Source organism: Pan paniscus, chromosome 9, assembly GCF_029289425.2.
Source record: "Pan paniscus chromosome 9, NHGRI_mPanPan1-v2.0_pri, whole genome shotgun sequence".
NCBI lineage: Eukaryota > Metazoa > Chordata > Mammalia > Primates > Hominidae > Pan > Pan paniscus.
This window is the reverse complement of record NC_073258.2, coordinates 112,582,855-112,605,266: the sequence shown is the minus strand read 5'-3', so window position 1 is coordinate 112,605,266 and position 22,412 is coordinate 112,582,855. Positions and strand designations below refer to the sequence as shown.

General features: G+C 39.6%; 1 protein-coding gene across 9 annotated transcripts in view; it reads left to right on the top strand.

Annotated features, from left to right (window-relative positions):
- Positions 1 to 22,412, top strand: part of ALG9 (ALG9 alpha-1,2-mannosyltransferase) — a 99,974-nt gene that overhangs the window by 15,945 nt on the left and 61,617 nt on the right. For 7 of the 9 annotated variants that reach the window (XR_010113492.1, XM_008971300.5, XM_034933656.3 and 4 more), the window contains 7 exons: positions 2,250 to 2,337; positions 2,501 to 2,606; positions 11,238 to 11,360; positions 15,152 to 15,306; positions 17,569 to 17,719; positions 18,352 to 18,499; positions 19,662 to 19,791. Coding sequence is in view for 7 of the 9 variants with exons in the window: in XM_008971300.5 (XP_008969548.1) it covers positions 2,250 to 2,337; positions 2,501 to 2,606; positions 11,238 to 11,360; positions 15,152 to 15,306; positions 17,569 to 17,719; positions 18,352 to 18,499; positions 19,662 to 19,791 (901 nt within the window). In the remaining 2 variants the exon portion in view is untranslated. The remainder of the gene's footprint in view (positions 1 to 2,249; positions 2,338 to 2,500; positions 2,607 to 11,237; positions 11,361 to 15,151; positions 15,307 to 17,568; positions 17,720 to 18,351; positions 18,500 to 19,661; positions 19,792 to 22,412) is intronic. The other 2 variants (XR_010113493.1, XM_008971306.6) reach the window with 1 other exon arrangement.

Below are 22,412 nucleotides of genomic sequence, written 5' to 3'. Positions count from 1 at the left end.
AACATTATTATACAGATATCTTTGTGCACTTGTGGGAATTTACCTATGGGGTAAATTTTTATGAGGGGAGTTACTAAGAGAATAGGCCATTTTAAGTTTTCTTAATTGCCTTTTAAAGGCTGGTTTCCTCATCTCCATTCCTTTCTTCTATTCTATTTTGCACATTCTCAGATTTTCATATTCCTCAGGATTGTATCTTATGTCCTCTTCTGTACTTTCTGCTGTCTCTCAGCCATCTTGGTGATTCCCATAGCTTAATGTCTAGTCCAGTTATCTCTCTTGAGCTTCATTCATATATTCCCAGCTGCTTAGTAGATAGCTGCTGAATTCATTATCTTCTCTCCATAGCTGTTCCTTTACTTGTGTTTCTATTCCAGTAAATAGTACTGCTGTCTCCTCAATACTGACCCAGAAACCTGAAAATTGTCTGTGACTCTTCTCTCTTTCCCGTCAGTGTTAATTGGTTGTATCTCCTGAATATCTTTTGAATCTGATTACTTGTCTTCACTCCCCCTTGTTCCTGGATCACTACACGGCCTCCTAAATGATCTCCTCCTCTCTAGTCTTGACCCCTGTAAATCAGCTCTCCAAACTCCACTAGAGTTATATTCCTCAAATGCAGATGTGGTTGTATCACCTCCCTGTTTTAAACTCTATGGTAGCTTCTCCATTGCTTTATGTCATGGAGGTTGGCCGACTGACCTGTTTTTGTGTAGCCCAACAACTAAATAGTTTTTACGTTTTTAAAGGGTTTTTAAAAAACAACAAACATACACAGAGGGAGAAGACTATGCAACAGAGAACATATGTGGCCTGCGGAGCCTAAAATATATACCGTCAGATCCTTTAAATAAAAAGTTTGCCAACCCCTGCCCTGTGGTATCCAAACTCAAAGATAACACAGAAAGCCCTGCATGGTCTTCCTTTTACTTTTCCGGCTTCTTTTTGTCAGTTCTTCCATTCTTTTCATTCACTATTTCATCTACATTGAATTTCACTGAGTTCCTCAAATACCTCTTGGGTGCCACATTTCGATGAGTCTGCCTTTACCAAGATAAGTGATTTCAGGATCACAATTAGTTAGTTAGCAATCAGTATACTGTCATTCATTGAATGCTTTGTGCTAGATACTGCTGATATTTTAGAAATTAGACAGTCATGGTTCCTGCCCTTTTGGAACTTAACATTTTAGTAGGAAAGACAGATATTGGACAAGTAATTAAAAGTATGACTTATCAAAGGAGAAATACAGGTGCTATGGAAATGGAAGTAGTTGGGGTGACAAAAAATAAAAACGCAAAATGTTATACGGAATTTACATAACAACATGGAGGTTCAAATCACAGAAGAGGTACTGTGACAGCACATGACATTGCTAAATCAATGATAGAGATGATGATGCCATATAAATTCAAAGATGGGGCCAGGTGTGGTGGCTCATGCCTGTAATTCCAGCACTTTGGGAGGGCGATACAGGCAGATCTCCTGAGGTCAGGAGTTTGAGACCAGCCTGGCCAACATGGTGAAACCCTGTCTCTACTAAAAATACAAAAAAAATAGCGGGGTGTGGTGGTGCACACCTGTAGTCCCAGTTACTTGGGAGGCTTAGGCAGGAGAATTGCTTGAACCCAGGAGGCAGCAGTTGCAGTGAGCTATCACACCACTGCACCCAGCCTGGGCGACAGAGTGAGACTCTGTCTCAAAAAAAAAAAAAAAAAAAAAAATTAGCCAGGGCTGATGGCCTGTGCCTGTAGTCCCAGCTACTCGGGAGGCTGAGGCAGGAGAATGCTGGAACCTAGGAGATGGAGGCGGTAGTGAGCCGAGATTGCGCCACTGCACTCCAGCCTGGGCAATAGAGTGAGACCCTGTCTCAAAAAAAAAAAAAAAAAAGTCTGTAATAACGTTATTACTAAAATCCTAGTAAATCATGGAAGGGTGAGGTTAGTACTTATTTATTTGGCAGGGTGGGTGTAAGACAGTAGGGCACATATATTTTAGATTTCTGTTACCCATAAATGTGTATAAAATGGAATTCATTCCAGCAGCTCAGTAATTCTATTTCTTGTGCATCAGTGGGATACAGAGCACTCTGACAGGTCCTGTGACGACATCCTCTCACATACCAGGTTTCTTCCCTCACTATAACTGGCAGAGGCATTTTATTCTCAGTTCAGCATGAGGTATGTGTGAATCTGACCTGTCTCTGTCAGTATTTATTTAACTCCCCGCTCTGTTTCTCTGTTAAATAGTTTACCCATTGCCTTTGATTTGCTGGTCATGAAACACAGGTGGAAGAGTTTCTTTCATTGGTCGCTGATGGCCCTCATACTATTTCTGGTGAGTTTTCTTTTTTACTTGCTTTGTCCTAAAGTTGTAATGAAAGCAACTTTGATGCGAAAAAAGGAACATTAGGAGTTTATTCTGTTTTTCATTCTCAGGTTTATCCTATTAGCATTTTGAGAATGTTTCTAGATCAAAACTATTTTCTGCTCTGTTTTAGGTGCCTGTGGTGGTCATTGACAGCTACTATTATGGGAAGTTGGTGATTGCACCACTCAACATTGTTTTGTATAATGTCTTTACTCCTCATGGACCTGATCTTTATGGTAAGGCTTTGTGAAATTTGGGCAAGTGTTAGGAGATAGCTTAATTTGCCTGAACTTCAGCATTTTAATTCAGTTGCCTCGTATCATTAGATATAGCATTTCTTGGCTGATATTATCTTTTCCTATTTAAAAATGACATCTGAGTATAGCACAATGATGACACGTAGCCACTCAAATATTTCTCCTTGATTAATGTGATATTCCAATACTGGCTCTCTATTTTTCCTGTTTGTTATTTTCACTTTCAGAGTTTTGAGGACTCTGAGTATGCTATGGCTTTTGATGCTTTTTTTTTTTTTAATTAAAAGTTACTTTTTTCTCTTCTTATTAAAAAATCAGTATGATAGGAGAAGAAAATGAAAGCATAATACTATCATCTCCATATAACTATTACTAACACCTGGGAGTATACCCCAGACATTTTTTTTTTTTTTTTTGAGATGGAGTTAGACTCTTGTTGCCCAGGCTGGAGTGCAGTGGCGCGATCTTGGCTCCCTGCAACCTCTACCTCCTGGGTTCAAGTGATTCTCCTGCCTCAGCCTCCCGAATAGCTGGGATTACAGCTATTAGCCCGCCACCACGTCTGGCTAATTTTTTTGTATTTTTAGTAGAGACGAGGTTTCTCCATGTTGGCCAGGCTGGTCCTGAACTCCTGACCTCAGGTGATCCACCCGCCTTGGCCTCCCAAAGTGCTGGGATTACAGGCATGAGCCACTGTGCCCGGCCCAGACATTTTCTATATATACACACATTTGATGTTACTTTTTCTCTTCCATATTTGCTTTACTTCAATTACGGCATTTGGGGAGAAAGTTTGGAAAATCTGTAGACAAAGTTACAGCGATTGGGGCTGGGCTGGGGTCAGCATGGGAGGGTGGGGAAGTTGACCAGCTTAGGGTTAAGAGAGAAAATGGAATGCCTTTAGTCTGGGGATGCAGTCTTCAGTTTACCCCATCTCCACTCCTTCCCTGATGCCTTTCACTCCACCAGCCACTTTCATTTGGCCCCTGAAGGAATTTGAGTTAGTTACAGTAATGGGGGGATGAGCTAGAGATCTTTTGGATCAAATCAGCCAACTCAGCAAACATTTCACAAGAGAGGCAGTTTTTTCATTAAAATAATTATAGTTTCTTCAGCCTTAATCTTTTGAGGGTCTTGGAACATTCTGTATAAGGGCTTGCTTTGGGGTTCTGCTATGAAGCAGGTTAAGATTATATCTATCTGTACCCCTGTCAATTTAAGTCTTGTCACTAGCCATGTCCATCATTTGCCTGTGCCATTTTGCCAATAGAACCAACAGATTGAATAAGGAGATTTAAAGTAAGAATATGAATGAGATTTACTTGAGTCTCCTGGAATTTTGGGAATATTATCATTCTAGGTGGCAAGTAATAGGTTAAGATAAGCAGTGCTTTGTTCAGTGGATTGAATTCACAAATTGCACAGTTAGAGAATAATTACTAAGTGAAATAACTTTAAAAAAGCTCCTTTATGGCTCTAAGATCCCCAGGGGTGTGAGAAAAGGCCCCAGTATTAAGCTTTTGCCTCTAGATGTCTCCCTTTAGCTAGGGAGAGTTTGCATGTTTGTGATTGCCTCTTGTTTTAGTTTACTTGTAAAATTTTATTCTATTTCACAAGGCAATAAAAGATCTTAGATCTAGACTGCACAGTAGAAATTGTTTCACAGAGAGCCTATTAGAAACACAATATCTACTCTGTGTGGGTGAATAAATTGAGTTAATTTGTGTTAATTTTGAAAAATTGACTTCTCCACCTTTATAATGGGTTACTGATATTCTAACTCTTTATAAAACCTTTTGTGAGAGACTTGTGAAAGTGACAGATTTTTTTGTATCCCTCTGGATTGATGAATCTCTTTTTTTTTTTTTTTTTTTTTTGAGATGGAGTTTCGCTCTTGTCACCCAGACTGGATGCAGTGGCGTGATCTCTGCTCACTGCAACCTCCCCTCCTGGGTTCAAGCAATTCTCCTGCCTCAGCCTCCTGAGTATCTGGAATTATAGGCACCCGCCACCACGCCCTTCTAATTTTTATATTTTTAGTAGAGACGGGGTTTCGACATGTTGGCCAGGCTAGTTGCCAACTCCTGACCTCAGGTAATCCACCAGTCTCGGCCTCCCAAAGTGCTGGGATTACAAGCATGAGCCACCACGCCCAGGGATGAAGCTCTTAAATATAGGAATAATCAGGGTGGTAGGGAAAGTAGGAAAGAAGGAATAAATTCTGATTTAAGTTTACGGTGCTAATTTAACAGTGGGTCAGTCAGGAACCCCTGTGGTCGGTTTTGAGATCCAGTAGAGCAGTAGCCAGTCTTTCCTGGGATATTGGCATTTGCTGTTCATTTCAGTCAGCGTTTAACAGGGAAAGAGTCCTTGGGACTTCTTTCTGCCTACTTTAATGAACCTGGGATAGCTTCAGTTCAGATTTTGCTATTTTGGATGTACAGAAACTGATCACTTTCCTGGGGGTAGCAAAAACTTTGTTGAAACAGAGAGAATTGGCATACCAACCATGAACAGGACTGATACAGTGCTGCGGTCAGACAGACTTTAGGCAGTTGTTCCTTGATGGCAGGATTTGTGTGCCTTTACCTCATCTTTGAATTTGGTAAAAGAAAAAAATTTTTGTCTGATTTTTTTTTTTGAGACAGTATCTCGCTCTGTCACCCAGGCTGGAGTGGAGTGGCGCGATCTCTGCTCACTGCAACCTCTGCCTCCCGGATTCAAGCTATTCGCCTGCCTCAGCCTCCCTAGTAGCTGGGATTACAGGCACCCATCACCATGCCTGGCTAATTTTTGTATTTTTAGTAGAGACAGGGATTTCACCATGTTGGCCAGGCTGCTCTTGAACTCCTGACCTCAAATGATCTGCCTGCCTCAGCTTCCCAAAGTGCTGGGATTACAGGCATGAGCCACCATGCCTGGCCTGATTTCCATTCTTTGAGAGTGTTAACTCCTTTTTGGTTTAGGAGGCCTGCAGAGAGAATACTTCTTCCATCTTAGGAGTAGGAATTCCTTGTATATTCCAGACTTACAGTAAAGATCTGTCAAGAATCAATGAATGGATAAATTCTGGGGTATCCATTGGGTTACATTAGTGTGTCATTTACAGTTGTATCATAGAATCACTTTAGTTAGACCTGTTGTGGTGCTAGCTTGAGATTTTCGTGATACCAAATAATAATACTATAATAGATATAAATAAAATACCTTTTAAATCAAAAAGTACTTCATGATTGTCAGCTAATTTTATTATAATTGGTGAGGCCATTCAGTATACATAAAAGACTTGTATTTTACTAGATGTTTTGAGGCAGTAAAATTGTCAGACAGCGAGATAGCATGTCTTTTCTATTGGAAATGCTAGCTCTTTCACTTTATTACATGTTGGGCACTATTTGGCATTGTTTTGGCTGTTTTACAAGAGTCTCCTGCTCCAGGTGCCTCATTAGCTATGTTAAGCACACAGTTTCTTATCTGAAAATTAAAAATGCATTGTGCTGTATACACCATAGAATACTATGCAGCCATAAAAAGGAACAAGATAATGTCCTTTGCAGGGACATGGATGGAACTGAAAGCCATTATCCTCAGCAAACTAACACCGGAGCAGAAAACCAAACACCACATCTTCTCACTTATAAATGGGAGCTGAACGATGAGAACACATGGACACAGGGAGGGGAGCAACATACACTGGGGCCTGTGGAGGGGGCGGAGGGAGGGAGAGAGCATCAGGATAATAGCTAATGCATGCTGGGCTTAATATCTAGGTGATGGGTTGATCTGTGCAGCAAACCACCATGGCTCAAGTTTACCTATGTAACAAACCTGCACATCCTGCACATGTACCCCAGAACTTAAAATAAAAACAATTTAAAAACAGGAAAAAAGATAGTTTTTGCATACATCTCTTAGTGCTATTTCTCATGTATAAGAACATACTAAGCCTATTAATATTTCTTGACTGGATGGACAAATGGGCTTCAGTCAAAGAAACATTGAAGGTCAGGTGTGGTGGCTCACGCCTGTAATCCCAGCACTTTGGGAGGCCAAGGTGGGCGGATCACTTGAGACCAGGAGTTCGAGACCAGCCTAGCCGACATGGTGAAACCCCATCTCTACTAAAAATACAAAAATTAGCTGGGCGTGGTGGTGCATGCCTTTAATCCTAGCTACTCAGGAGGCTGAGGCACGAGAATTGCTTGAACCCGGGAGGCAGAGCTTTCAGTGAGCCGAAACTGCACCAGCCTGGGCGACAGAGGGAGACCCTGTCTCAAAAAGAAAGAAAGAAAGAAAGAAACATTGAATAAATTGCTTTTGAGCATTAATCTTGTTTCATCATAGTACTTACTGTCTAATTAGGCTACAGACACACAAATAGATAATTACAGGACAGTGTCTTATGTGCTACAGGGGAAAGATAGGGAATCATAGGAGCATGTCCTTCTGGTGGTGTCAAGAAAGGTGTGGCTCTTGAGCTGAGCCTGGAAGGAAGAGTAGGAGTGTCCTTAGTAAATGCAAGAGGGGTACATTTCTGACAAATGGAATGTCAAATATAGGGACTGCTGAAGCAAAAAGATTGAATATTGAGTTCTTTATAAAAACTCATTTTTACAGCATTGGTTGGATTTTAGGTAGAAACTATTCAGATGTGAGCAAGATGATTTCAATCACTCCATTGTGGTTATAATCATGTAAATGTTTACCCTTTCTATTGTTCCTGGTTTTCTTTTTTTTTTTTTTTTTTTTGAGATGGAGTTTTGCTCTTGTTGCCCAGGCTGGAGTGCAGTGGGGTGACCTCGACTCCCCGCAACCTCTGCCTCCTGGATTCAAGCAATTCTCTTGTCTCAGCCTCCCGAGTAGCTGGGATTACAGGCATGCGCCACCACGCCCAGCTAATTTTTAGTAAAAACGGGGTTTCTCCATATTGGTCAGGCTGGTCACGAACTGTTCCTGGTTTTCAAAGGGACCTTTCTACACTTTCCTGGCTAGGTAGCATGTATTAGTGAGACATTCTAGACTTGAGCTGACACCTTTCATTTGAAGCTGGGGAAAATAAAGGGAGTACATTTTGAAAGATATTAATTACAATATCTTCTGATTATTGAATGCCTACTGTGTGTCAGAAGTTATTCACATACCATCTTTTTTCACTCAAAACACTCTGAGAGAGGCCTTATTTATCTGTATTCCTGGATGAAGAAACTGAGGTTGAGATGGTGAGGAATATGCCACATAGTTAAAAAAGTTGCAAAAGTGGGATAAGAGTCTAGTGTTGTCTGACTTCAAAGCCCGTGTTCTTTGCACTGAAAACAAGACCCTTAGCAAAACCCTGGAGTTTGGCTACTGAGACTTTACCAGAGAATAAGCTTACTAAAGCAGAGAAGATGAGTTGAGGGTGGGAGAAGATAGGATCCAATCTATAGAATAGGTGGAAAATTATACCTTTGAAGGTTTGTGCATTTTGGTTTGGAAAGTGATCAGGAGCCCCTAGCGAGCTTGAGTGGCAGAGTGACGTGCACACTGGCAAGTTCTCCTTTTACATGGGAGCGCTGTACCAGACCCTTTTGTTGAAGAAAGAAGGAGTGTTTGGATAAGGTAAAGAACATTCGGCACTTAGAAAATTTAGAATAGGATAGACTAGAATTGCGAAGTCTTAGGCAAAACGTCTCTGTGGGGTCAGAGATCAAGAGGCGAAATTTAGTGTTGCAGAAAAGAAAGTGATTGGTCTTGTCACTGATTTTGCCCCTCATAACATGTTTTCAGATGTTGATGCTGGCAAGTATTTTTGTCTGGTGAGTGAAGAGTGGTGCTCTCTGCTGAGGAGTGCACAGGCCTGGAGAAGGCATGGGAATACACTTACAGGAAATACTCTTGCCTCAGAAAGAACAGTGAGTCTGCTCAGGTTGCCACTTTGCAGCTTAGGACAGGATCCCATTGCCTGTTTATGTGTTTTATCAACATCTGTCTGATCACTGGATGGAAAGTTTCAGACGATACCCGCAAATGCCCTCTGTTGGGAGGCCCACAGGTTTCCATAATTGCAGTGGCAGAGGAAGAAGCCCCAGTGGGGTCTTATCAGTCCTGCTTAGAATTCACTGCCAGCCAGAACTGTTCTAGAGCCTTTGCTCTTTTGTTAATCATTTCTCTTGAACTTAGTGGCTTTTCCCTCTCGGTGGTACAAATTTGACATTTATAAGGATGACTTACTATGATTTAGTTCCTACAGGTCTATAAAATTATAACTTTGGGAAGTAGTTCTCCTTCATTCAATCTATGGAGCAGTAAACATTATCCCTTCTTTTAGTTTCTTTGAAAGCTTCCCTTAGCTCATTTGATTGAAAGGACTTGAGGCACTTTCCATAAAGAGGAGGATGGGTGAGTCACTCCCTGCAGAGACCCTGCTGCCAGCTTTCCTTCACCTAAACATCTTGCACCAGTTCAGCGTTTAGCTTGTCATTCTGACATGGTTTTTTGCATAGTTCAGCTCTGATGTTTTCTGAGCAGCAGCATTGAATATCTCCCTGAAAAGAGATAAAAGTTTATACCCTTTTCTTTCCTAAGGCGGATGTGTCATCAAGCAGGGGAGGACTCTGGCTGATAGAAGTCACTCTTTTTGTTCCCTTTTGCCCTTGTTTATAAGACTGTTGACACTTGAACCTTCTTCACTTTTGGCTTATCCCCCAATTTTTGCCCCATCTTTCAGGGAAATAACAGTCTGTTATGAAATGTTCACAGCCTAGTTGGAAACTTGATTTATGAGCTCTGAATACATAAAAATGATTGCATTTACCAGCTTAATACTTTTGTTTCCTCATCTCAGAGTACAGTATACCTAGATAAAAAGATAGCTGTAACAGGAGGGTATAGTAAATTGTGTTAGAGACAAATATTTTCTGGAAGCTAAAGTGCTTTCCTGAAAAAAACAGTCTATATTTGCAAATATCAAAGAGACAAGTGGCTTTTTCCTATTGGTGCTTAACATCTGTAATAGATAATAGAAAGGATAACCCCTTTTCTGTCTGGTCACTCTATGGTTTTTCTTCACAAGCTCAGATTTCCAGAATCCTGTTAAGAAAAAGGTGAGTCAGAGGTTGCTAGCCCTGCCTCCGCACTGGTGGTCAGGAGAGGATTGTGCAAAAGCTTACCTCTCTGGAAATTGGATCCTAAAGGACTCAGTTTAAAAAATAATGTTGTTAAATTCTAATTAAGATTCAGAAAAGACATTTTTGATTTGAAAATAAAACCATCCGTTAGTTTTCTATAACCCAAATGCATATTTGTAAAGAATACAAGATTAAAATGTCCCTAATGAACTGGGCCTGGAATAGGACCTCTGTTCATGAATAATCTCTATCATTGTATTGAGACAGGAAGGAGTGAGCTTCCCCCAAAGGTGACGCACAGTTGAACTTGAACTTTTCCTTAGTGTAACCTCCCTCCCTCTTACTTCTCCCCTAAATGTTTCTAGCATTATGGGTTTGGTTTCTAATCTTATTTTGCTGTGCAAGCTGCAAGAATGTCAGGTTTTTCTGACTATTCCTCTGCCTTCTGATTACCCTTTTAAGCAATGCTGATTGCAGGAAATTGCTATGGTGCAAGGCGGGTGTCACAACACACAGTGATTAAAACCCGCATGTGTCATTCACTGCTTGATTGAAGTAATCATACAGAGGGGAAAAGCAGATGAAAAACCTGCTAAATGTGCAGAGGGGGTCTGTTTCTCATCATTTGGGTGTAAGGATTTTGAGTTAAAGAATAAAAAATAGTGTGAGTAAGACTTGTGTTTTTAGTGAGTTTGCTTCATTCTGAATCCTTAAAGCTTCTCAGCAAGGCCTGGGTCTCTGAACATGATCTAAGAAAAATGGGTTGTTGCTTTATACCAAACACATGTTGCCCAATGTACGCGACTATAAGTGGTTGAGCATATCAAGGGGAAAGATGCTAGAATGTAAATGGGACAAGCAGATGAAAACAAAATGGGAGAGGCCTGAATAGCTCAAACTAAGTTCCTTATTTTTATTTTTATTTGAGACAGGGTCTCACTGTGTCGCCCAGGCTGGAGTGCAGCGGCACGACCACAGCCCACTGCAGCCTTAACCTCCTGGGCTCAAGCAATCCTCCCATCTCAGCCTTCCTAGTAGCTGGGATTACAGGCATGAGCCACCACACCCAGCCACCAACTAAGTTCTTTTATCACTCTTTCCTTTGGTCTGCACGATCTTGAGAGAATAGTTAAATTGAAATGGCAGTTTTATTATTTTAGCCCTATGTGGCTCTAAAGCGATTTAAATTATTTGGTGCTTCTCAAAAGTATTAGTTCCATTGGGGCATAGCAATTTGGGCTAGATATAGTGGTCAGTATAGAAAATACAGCTAACTATTTGAAACTTGATTTCTCCCTAAATCCTCATGACCAATCCCATTCTCTTCCATCTCGCTCTTGTGCTTCTTTTGTGTAGCTTAGCATGGGAAGAGTGGGCTGTGGACTCTCATTCCCATGAGGCATAGGATCATCAGTGTTATTCCAACAAAGAACATTATATGTCAAGCACCGTAATAGGTGTTAAGGCATCCACTAATGATTTCTTACCTTTATGTCTCCCTCAGGTACAGAACCCTGGTATTTCTATTTAATTAATGGATTTCTGAATTTCAATGTAGCCTTTGCTTTGGCTCTCCTAGTCCTACCACTGACTTCTCTTATGGAATACCTGCTGCAGAGATTTCATGGTGAGTGGCATAAGAGATGGTAGGTGTTTTGGGAGGAAAGAGCAAGTAATGGTGTATACCAAGAACTGAAGGAAAATCCTACTTACTTTATTTTCCACATTCTTCCTATGGAAATGGTTGGCTTACTGAATTTTCAGTCTGTGTTTGTTGATCCATTGAACCCTTGTGAAGATTTGGTGAATTGTGGCAAATTAAATTGACAGGAGGAAGAGCTTTATTATTGCTTTAAGTGAGGAAGTCAATATAATTTACACAATCACCCAGGGAAGTAAAAATATTTATAAAATCTCAGAAGGAGGCCGGGCGCGGTGGCTGACATCTGTAATCCCAGCACTTTGGGAGGCCGAGGCGGGTGGATCACCTGAGGTCAGGAATTAAAACCAGCCTGGCCAACGTGGTGAAACCCTATCTCTACTAAAAATACAAAAATTAGCCAGACATGGTGGTGGATGCCTGTAATCCCACTTACTAGGGAGGCTGAGGCAGGAGAATCGCTTGAACCCAGGAGGCAGAGGTTGTAGTGAGCCAAGACCCTGCGCCGCTGCACTCCAGCTGAGCGACAAGAGCAAAACTCCATCTCAAAAAAAATCTCAGAAGAGAACAAGCCTATTTGAGTTTTCTATCTTTTAAAGAAGTGTATATTAACCTGATAGGTTGCTTAAGGTAATCCACGAGATAGTACTTCAAACGAAAGTATAAAATCTGAACCATACAGGGATTTCCCCAAATTTGATAGTGAAGTAAGGGAAGCTTTGGACTTCCTCAGAAGCATGATGCTTTTCTTTGTTCCTTTTTGTTTCTGTGTCTGCCTTATTGGAGAAAGTTTGGTTTGTCGTTTGCTTTGCTTGCTCTGATTCTGTAGTGCACAGCTGGTGTTTTCTCAAGTTGTCGTGGCTCTGGATATCTAGTGCCTCTCATTTCTTTTATGGAAGACAGATTTGAACAGAAATTCATATGAGGTTTGGAAAAAGATTTAATTTCAGACTTTGCAGTCTGATTTGGATGCCATATGATCAGTTCCCCCATCCCACCTCCATTCTGCTTTTCTACTATTAATGGTTTATAATGAGTTCGTTGTATTATAAGAATATTAGAGCAGCCTTTAGAGTCACTTTTCTTTGGTGTTAGGACTTTTGTTTCAATGTAGCCATAATGCCATTATCCTAATAAAATTATCAGTACTTTCTTAATATCATCTAATACCCATTGATTTCCTAGATTGTCTGAAAAATAGCCTTTTATAGTTAGTTTAAAGCAGAATCTCAACAAGGGTCACGTACTGAATTTAGTGTTATATTTCTTAAGCTTTTTAAGAAGACCCCCATCTTACTTTTTTTCTTTCAAAGATTTCTTTAAAGAAACCAGGCCATCATCTTGCATAATGTCCCACATTTTAGACTCAGCTGTTTGCTCCCTTGAGGTGTTAACTTATTCCTCTATCCCTTCTATTTCTTAAGGATCACTTTTTCTTTTTTTGAAAATAGCTATTTTTCTGACTATAAAAATAATTTATGATAGCTGGGAGCAGTGGCACGTGCATATAGTCCCAGCTGCCTGGGAGGCTAAGGTGGGAGGATTGCTTGAGCCCAGGAGTTCGAGACCACTCTGGGCAACATAGTGAGACCTGTGTCTCTGTTTTTAAAAACAACAATAATAATTATTTATGCTTGTGGAAAATTTGGAAATGCTTGTAACATCAGTAAAAAAACAGGATATTAAGCTGTTCTCTACAGTATGATAAAATTTTAAGTATAAAATATTGGTTTAAAATGCATAATGTATGCACATATCTACCTAGTAAGAAAACATTTTCTGTTTTTTTCTTTATATTTTTATGTGATTTTAGAATAGAACCAATACTTTTTTAAGAGAAAAAAGACCAGGCACAGTGGCTCATGCCTATAATCCCAGTATTTTGGGAGCACGAGGTGGGAGGATTGCTTGAACCCAGGAGTTCAAGACCAGCCTGGGTGAGATAGCAAGACCCTGTCACTACGAAAAAAATTAAAAAATTAACCGGGCATGGTGATGCACACCTGTAGTCCCAGCTACTTGGGAGGCTGAGGTGGGAGGATTGCTTAAGCCTAGGAGGTCAAGGCTACAGTGAGCCATGGTTGTGCCACTATGCTCCAGCCTGGGTGACAGAGCGAGACCCTGTCTCAAGAGAAAAAATAAGTCCCCCAAACCATAGAAAATTATTAAGAAGCAGGAAAGAAATTACTCTTGATTTCATCATATCTAGCTGTGGTTGTGATTTTGTATATTTTATGGAGGACATTTCAAAATTTTTTGCCTTATTAAAAAAAGATTACTCGTTAGCCTTTAAGGTACAGAAGAGAAAAGGACTGTTTACTTGTGGACAATAAGTGGATTTATTTTCTTCTAATTAAAAAACCCCACCTTAGGCCAGGCACAGTGGCTCACGCCTGTAATCCCAGCACTTTGAGAGGCCGAGGCAGGTGGATCACCTGAGGTCAGAAGTTCAAGACCAGCATGACCAACACTGTGAAACCCCATCTCCACTAAAAATACAACAGTTAGCCTGGTGTGTTAATGCATGCCTGTAATCCCAGCTACTAAGGAGGCTGAAGCAGGAAAATCATTCGAACCTGGGAGGTAGAGGTTGCAGTGAGCCGAGATTGTGCCACTGCACTCCAGCTTGGGTGACAGAGAGAGACTCCGTCTCAAAAAACAAAAAACAACCCGCCCCCCCCTTAAAATATACTACCTAGAAAGGTATATATTCTAAATTATTATCTAAAATCCCATAATGTCTTAGAGCAAAAGTTGAAACAAAATCTTGTTATTGTAGTTCAAGAATTTTTATCCCTAAAGAATTTCTACAGTGAAAGTGATAGCCTAGGAATGCTAAATTAGGCATAGCTAAAGTGGATCTTGACGATAATCCTGATCTTGTAAACTGGCTTACTGTTAACATGGTGGACACCAGGGGGCGCTGTCTATCTACCATTTGCCCGCATTTGCATTGCTCATTATCACTCCTGTAAACGCAGTAGGAGATGCCTTCACTGTGGGTTGCAGGCTTATCTCTCATTTCTCATGTACCTAACCACGGGAACTTTCCAGCAGGTTCTTGGGTTTTAGTGTTCATTACATTCCTTTAATTCTTTCACATGCTTTAAGTACATTTTTGTTCCAATTTGGGGATCCGGAGTGGATGAGTATTGCAAAATGGAGAGAAAACAATCACTGAACTTCCTTTAAGAGCATTTTTATGTTTGCCTTGAAACAAACTCCGTCATTTGTGGCTTGATGAAAACCAGTAATGAATTTGAGAATCCAACAATTTTGTTTTCCTTTGATCCATGGCTATTTGAACAGACTGATTGGTGTATAGATAAGAGACACCAATTAAACAGAACATTGGAATTAAAACCCCAGAAATGAATTTATGTTATGCTTTTGGTTAAACTCAGGAACTTTTCGTCTTAGTGGCAGGACTCATTAAAGGAGACGGCTTTTTTTCCCTTCATCTAATGTAGAATTTATTAAGTTCTATTAGCCATTAACTTGACATTTATATGTGTCCTAACCAAATCCAGTATTGTGCTTGTTGTTAGAGTTTAGATCTCTTGGGAGAGCTAAGGAGTATATTCTTCTCTCCTTTTGATGCCTTTATGGCATTGGAGAAAGTGTGAATACAAGAGTAGAAACATTCTATGGAGTGTCCTAGGACATACTCCTAAATTTGAGATCAAGATAACACTAAAACTAAATATGTTGTTTTGTTCTAATATAATGAAAGATGGGTATTTTTCTGTGTCTTGCAGTTCAGAATTTAGGCCACCCATATTGGCTTACCTTGGCTCCAATGTATATTTGGTTTATAATTTTCTTCATCCAGCCTCACAAAGAGGAGAGATTTCTTTTCCCTGTGTATCCACTTATATGTCTCTGTGGCGCTGTGGCTCTCTCTGCACTTCAGGTGAGTTTCAGGGAGAAGTGTATCTGCCTCATTCTTTTTTACTTATTAAATAATTGCTCACAAACTTAAGTGCAAATTACAGAATGCTTCCACCTAAGATATTTTATCCATAACATTAAACCTGATATAGATCATATTATTAAACCTTCTTATATTGATTGCTTAGCTGTTTACCATACTTGTATTTGCTGATTACATGTTTGCAGTGTTAATTTGTGTGTTACTTTGCCTCTGTTACCAACAGGAATCCAATTGCAGAATTCCATTCTGTGGCAGAGGTAATGGAACGTCTGCTCTTTGAACTGCTAGATCATAACAAAACTTGCTCAAGAGTTTGGGATCACAGCAGGCAGTTCACAGTATGGGGCACTTTGTAATCCTGGTTGAAAACCTGCCCAGGTCAATTCTCTGGCAGAGCTCATCTTAACTCTGTTTGAATATCTCTGTACTTACGGCTTCAGTAGCCTCAGAACCCTGTATTGCACTCTGCTACCATTTGCAGTTGGCAGAAAAAAAATAATTAGGATGATAGGTTTTTTTCTTAACAGGTTTTTTGAGATATAATTCACAAACCATACAGTTTACCTATTTAAAGGGTATGATTCAGTGGTTTTTAGTCTATTCACAGATGTGTGCAGTTGTCACCACAGTCAGTTTTAGATAAAAAACCCTGTACCCTTTAGCTATTGTTCCCCCATTCCCTTTCTCATCTCTCACCAGCCCTAAGTAACCATTAATCTACTTTCTGTTCCTATAGATTTGCCTATTCTGAACATTTCCTATACATGGAAACATATGATATGTGGTCTTTTGTGACTGGCTTTTCTTAACATAATGTTTTCAAGGTTCATCAATATTAGGTGATAGTTTTAAAAAATAATTTTAATTATAAAAGTAATTGAACTTTATTGCAGATAATTTAGGAAGTAGTAAAAGAAAAATTAGTCACAACCTAACAAAAACTCCTCCCAGCATTTTTGTATATCATATACCAAGGTTTGTTATAGTTGTGATAATAAGTATACATGTAACTTTATATCCCCCCCCCTTTTTTTTTTTTTTTTTTGAGACGGAATCTTGCTCTGTCGCCCAGGCTGGATGGAGTGCAGTGGCGCAATCTCGGCTCACTGCAAGCTCTGCCTCTCGGGTTCACACCGTTCTCCTGCCTCAGTCCCCCGGGTAGCTGGGACTACAGGCGCCTGCCACCACGCCCGGCTAATTTTTGTATTTTTAGTAGAGACGTGGTTTTCACTGTGTTAGCCAGGATGGTCTCGATCTCATGACCTTGTGATCCTCCCGTCTCGGCCTCCCAAAGTGCTGGGATTACAGGCGTGAGCCACCGCGCCCAGCCACTTTATATCCCTTTTAATTTAATATTGTAACATTCTCTGTGCTTATCATTTTAGTAGATGTAGAATGTTCTGAGTTGGATATAATATATAGCATTATTATGTAATATGTAATATATTGACTTGATTTTATATAATGTAATTATTGGATATAATTCATGGTAGAATTTAGGTTGCTCATTTATTCAGCATTATAAATACTGCTAGGATAAATATCTTCATTTAGATATTTGGATTGATTCCTCAGGATAGATTCCAAAAAATATGAAAAAGGTTCAAACAGATTTATGCCATTTGTTATATATTGGAAAATTGCTTTCTGTAAGTAGTTTCTGTCTAGAAGGGAAGGAAGGAAGGGAAGAAGTCTGAGTAGAAGGTACTCAAAGACAGCAGAATTCATGCATGTGTGTTTATATTATATTCATCTAGTTTGTAAAGTCATTCAGCATATAATTAAGAGCATGTTCCTAGTGTTCTATAAGGGGAATTCTTTTTTCTTATTTGGTCATGAGACCTTTTTTTGATACTAATAGCTTTGATAAAAACTTTGATAGTAAAGATTAGTACTCATTATATCAAAAACAAATTGGAATACTTTATATATCAAAACTACCAAAAAAGCATTGCTTAAATATTAAAAAAAAATAACTTATTAGGACTATAAATGCTAGCAAAATATTCAAATAATTTTCCTATGAAGCTAGTGAGATTTTATTGTTGGCAAGCCCTCTGCCTGGCCAAGACTACAGGTAGTCTTAGAGGAGTTGGCTTTTATCTTAGAGTTTGGAGTGGGTACCTCACTGTTGGCAAATGCTCAGATCCCTAATAGAACCTCTTTTTTGGCTTCGCTCTTGATGTTACTGTGATGTCTTATAATTATGCATATTCTACAAATTATATTTTCTTTTATCAGCACAGTTTTCTGTACTTCCAGAAATGTTACCACTTTGTGTTTCAACGATATCGCCTGGAGCACTATACTGTGACATCGAATTGGCTGGCATTAGGAACTGTCTTCCTGTTTGGGCTCTTGTCATTTTCTCGCTCTGTGGCACTGTTCAGAGGTAGATCTTCTAAGAATATCTTAACCTACACTGACGAGTCACTTGCTCTTAGGTTTTACTTGATTCATGATTATATAATACATATTTGGCTTATACTAAGAAGCCATTTCTAAAAAGAGAACCTGTAGACTTAATATTAATGAGTGGCATATGACTTCTGTATCTTAGGATTGAAGAGAAGATTGAGAATTCCTTTTAGTGTGATTAACTGTACATTTTTTGTCTATTTTTGTTGTTTTTTTCTTTTAATGGATGCTGATAAATTAAGGAAGCCTTAAACTTAATATGCAAATTTGGGCTAACTTTTCATGATTATATTCTTTCTTATAATCATTGTTTGGATCCATAATATTAAAATATGCTCAAGGAAAATGAAGGTAAAAAGAAGAAGGAGCATAGAGAGGGGCAAGAAAGCCAATTATTTTTTGCAGAATAGGGCCTCTGCTGTAACCGTGTTCCCAGCTAGAGAGACATTTTATACCTGCAGAGCAGGCTTCATGCTGGAATGGCTATGGCCCTTCCTGCCTTTTAAATTTCCTGTGGCTTACAGTGCGACATTAATGAGCAGTATAATTAAAGTCAGAATCTCATCTTACTCATCTCTGGCTCTCACTAACTGTTCTCCCTTCCAGGATATCACGGGCCCCTTGATTTGTATCCAGAATTTTACCGAATTGCTACAGACCCAACCATCCACACTGTCCCAGAAGGCAGACCTGTGAATGTCTGTGTGGGAAAAGAGTGGTATCGATTTCCCAGCAGCTTCCTTCTTCCTGACAAGTAAGTTGTCCTTTAATTCCTAGGGTTTTAAATGAAGGAGTAAATAGAGCAGTTCTATATCAGTGTCTTCTAATTTTTGTTTTCTTTTGGAGTTTTCACAGAGAGTTATTGAATTATCTACCACGTCGGAGAGCTGTGGGGCCTGTGTACTATGTACCTGCCTCCTGTGTTCATTAGGCTTATTAGGCTGAGGGCTGGGTCTAGGTAGATATTCTGCACTGCCCATAACTGCAGGTGTCTGGGGACTTCTGAAAATGCCCTGGGTCTTAGGCTTTTGCCAGTGGCTCTTCCTGGGGATTCATATTTACATTTCTGTAATTATCCTCTTCTAAAAGTGGTCTAGAAACTCCAGCTAGAAGAGAGAAGACATTCTTGACCCAACAGCAGTGAAAGTTCTCCACCATTATGTGGACACTGGGGAAGGCTGTGGTTAAAATGTCTATACCAGTTTCCTTTATGCTTTCTGTGGTTCTGAGAGCATAGGCCCTAAAGTTCTTTGTAGTTTGCTTCATTTGGCCAGAGAAGAGTCCTGTGTAGGTTAAAGGGAAATCTGGTTAAGATGAGTCATGTTGCTCCATTTGAGAAATGGCTTCAGTAGCTTAGCTTTACTGGGTAGTAGTTTCTTATGCTTCATAAAGACCCTGTGTCAGTCATTAATGATTAAATTAAAACTTGTTTTTTAAGTGTTGACTTTAGCCTTTGCCTTTTATGTTTGAAATAGTTTTATAGATAAAGATATGTTTGAGGGTTACTCCGGAACAAAGTATTTCTCCCATAGTGTGTTCTCAGTGCCATATATTGCATTTCATTCTTTTTCTCTACACCTGATAATTTGCTTTATTTGATAAGTCTCTCTGCCCACATAGTAATTGACAATAAGCATTGGCACTTCTCTGGTTTTTTGATGATATGACCATTTGGTTGTGAATTTCACTGCTAACAGTTGGTGAAATGGGTCAAGAGACATCTAATTATAAATTTCTCAATGATTTTGGACTGACTTGTGACCTCTGCCTCTGTGCTCCCTGGTTGAGGTTTTAGCAGAAATATTTTTTCTTCAAGAGAAATGTTTTTCACATGATTTTCCTGGCTTGTTTGTTTCAAGTACATTTAGCAATATTATCCCCCTGTGTTTTTCTTATTCTCCTTGTGTTTCTGACAGTTGGCAGCTTCAGTTCATTCCATCAGAGTTCAGAGGTCAGTTACCAAAACCTTTTGCAGAAGGACCTCTGGCCACCCGGATTGTTCCTACTGACATGAATGACCAGAATCTAGAAGAGCCATCCAGATATGTAAGGGCTACATTCTCTTCTTGCTTCTCTGAAAAGAATTCTATGCCTAAAAGTCTGTTGGTGTGTATATTAGAGCATTGATAAAATGAGAATTTCTTAGAAAGCAATTTTTTTAAGGCCGGGTGCTGTGGTTCACACCTGTAATCCCAGCACTTTGGGAGACGGGCGGGATAATTGCTTGAATTCAGAAGTTCGAGACCAGCCTGGGCAACATAGCAAGATCACATTTCTACAAAAAATTAAAAAATAAGCCAGGTGTGGTGGCTTATGCCTGTAATCCCAGCCCTTCAGAAGGCTGAGGCAGGAGGATCACTTGAGCCTCGGAGTTCAAGGCTGCAGTAGGCCATGATTCCGCTACTGCACTCCAGCCTGGGCAACAGAGTGAGACCCTGTCTCAGAAAAAAACCGGATATTTTTTAGGATGAGGGGTATAACAGCTTTTGTTGAAAAACAGTAAACAGTATCACTTTTATTTTCAAATTAACCTCTTTATTTTCTATGTAAAATGTATAATTTAATTTTGAAGGTTTTGGGTAGGCTGAAAGTTTTCTTATGGTAGAAATTTGAACCATTATTCTGAAACTCATATCATTCCTTGGCCTATTAAAATCCTTAATGGGGAACTTTCAAGTTATCAGGTGGACCTTTGACCTAGCTATTAGTATATTCCGGTTTTAACAAATGAACAGTAAAGACTGTTTCCATACTGAATGCCAGGGAGCAGCCTCTGTCAGGGCCATGATCTTCTCCCTACTTGTCTTTACACATTCTGAGATCCCATGCGAATTTTACTTCAGTTCCTTTGAAAGATGACACTTTTGACATTTGATACCTGTGAAATCTTTGATAATGAAAAAGGTAAGAAGTAATAAAGATAATGCTCCTTTTGGGTCACAAAGACAGTGTAAGATCGTTGTCTAGAATTATTAGAAAGCACATTTTTTGATAACCTGTCTGTTAAAGAAATATGTAACAGTTTAAATGTCAGCTATATTTAATTTACATTTTCTTATGTCATATGCTTAAAATGTAAAATAGCGAGACTTCCAATTCTCTTCTGAAGCAAACCTGCAGCCACATCTGGTCTTTTGTCTCCCAGATTGGGGCTGGTTAGAGTTCCATGGAGACCCTCAGGGTTTATGAGTGAGATTCTTATTGTATGAGCTGTAACTATAAGCTATGAAAATGGACACTTAAAGACACAGCCTTGAGCTGTTCCCTTGTAAGATAGGCGTTTCTGCCACATGGCTTGTATTAGAGCTTTATTCTTTTAATTTAAGGCTCTGATTCCTGTTACAATGGAAATACCCTTGGGCAGGGTAGACTGTTACAGGTCATTTTAATTTTATCTGCAGATATGAGTCTCCTGAGTGCAGGGCATCATTCTAGAGAAGCTGGACAGTCAAAGGGTGGGAAAATACACTGTCATAGGGGGACAGTATGAATACAGAGTGATGTTATCGGAGCTTTGCTTTAGGAAGAGGTAGTAAAAATGGAGTAGTAAAAAAAAGAGCGTGGACTTTGGAGTTGAGTAGGCCTGCATTCAAACCTCAGCTCTGTTGCTAAACTCGATAACCTTGGGCAAATTAGTTAGCTTCTCTGTTTAATTTCAGTTTCTGTCTGTAAAATGGCACCTACTTTGGAATTATGATATTTGATATTATATCTCTCTGTAGCAAAAATGCAATGTTCTTATGCTTGCACAAGTGTTCTTAATCTGATAATGGTATATTAGACAGATTCCAGGTAAAGAAACCCAATCTCTCCCCTTCCTTCTTTTTATTGTTTCCCATCCTGGTAATTTTATTCCAGTGTCTCCAGACTCATCATTGCGTTTTCCACCCCAGTGACTTCGCTTATATTGGTGACTATGCCTGAACTACCCTTGTGTCTCTTCTCACACTATCAAAATTATCTTCCTCTTTGAAGTGAACTATTTAAGTCCATATTGAGCAGACCTTCCTTTAAGTGTCTTCAGTATTTATCTGTGCAGTTCGTTTAGCCATTTAATTTTCTTGGTCTTAGTTAAATATTTCTGATATCATATCTTTCCACATCAAATATGTGAATGCCATGAAGAGAATGACTGCACTTTGTTTCTTTTGCGTTCACCATAGTGTCTAGGACGGTGTCATGTACCCAGTAGTTCACTTTTACGTGCTTTCTCAGTGGATAATGAATATTCATCGTCATTGTGGTAATGATGTTGAGAGAAAGCTGGCTAGAAAATCTACAGTGGCCTTTTGCACATTTCTTAGGCTTTTATCACTGGTTGTCTTAGTTAGATCATATTTCCATATTCTCTGCTGTCAGACAGTGTTAAATTTGATTAAATGACTCTATATGAGCTTTACCCAAAAGGTGATGATTTTTCAGGATGCCAGTAGGAGTCACCAAAATGCTGGCTGATAAAAGCAGGGAAAAACAAGTGATTTATGTCTGCTGGGTAGCAGCTGTGTCCAGCCCTTTGAATGCGAGGATTTTTTTGCTTATCTGTGGTGGCAGAATCATGAAAATTAGGCATGGACGTTTAGCTCTGGGTGGCAGGTTTTAGCCAGCCTTTGGCTTCAATGCTAAGTGCTCCAGCCTGTCCCGTTTCTATTCTGCATGGAAACGAGGAA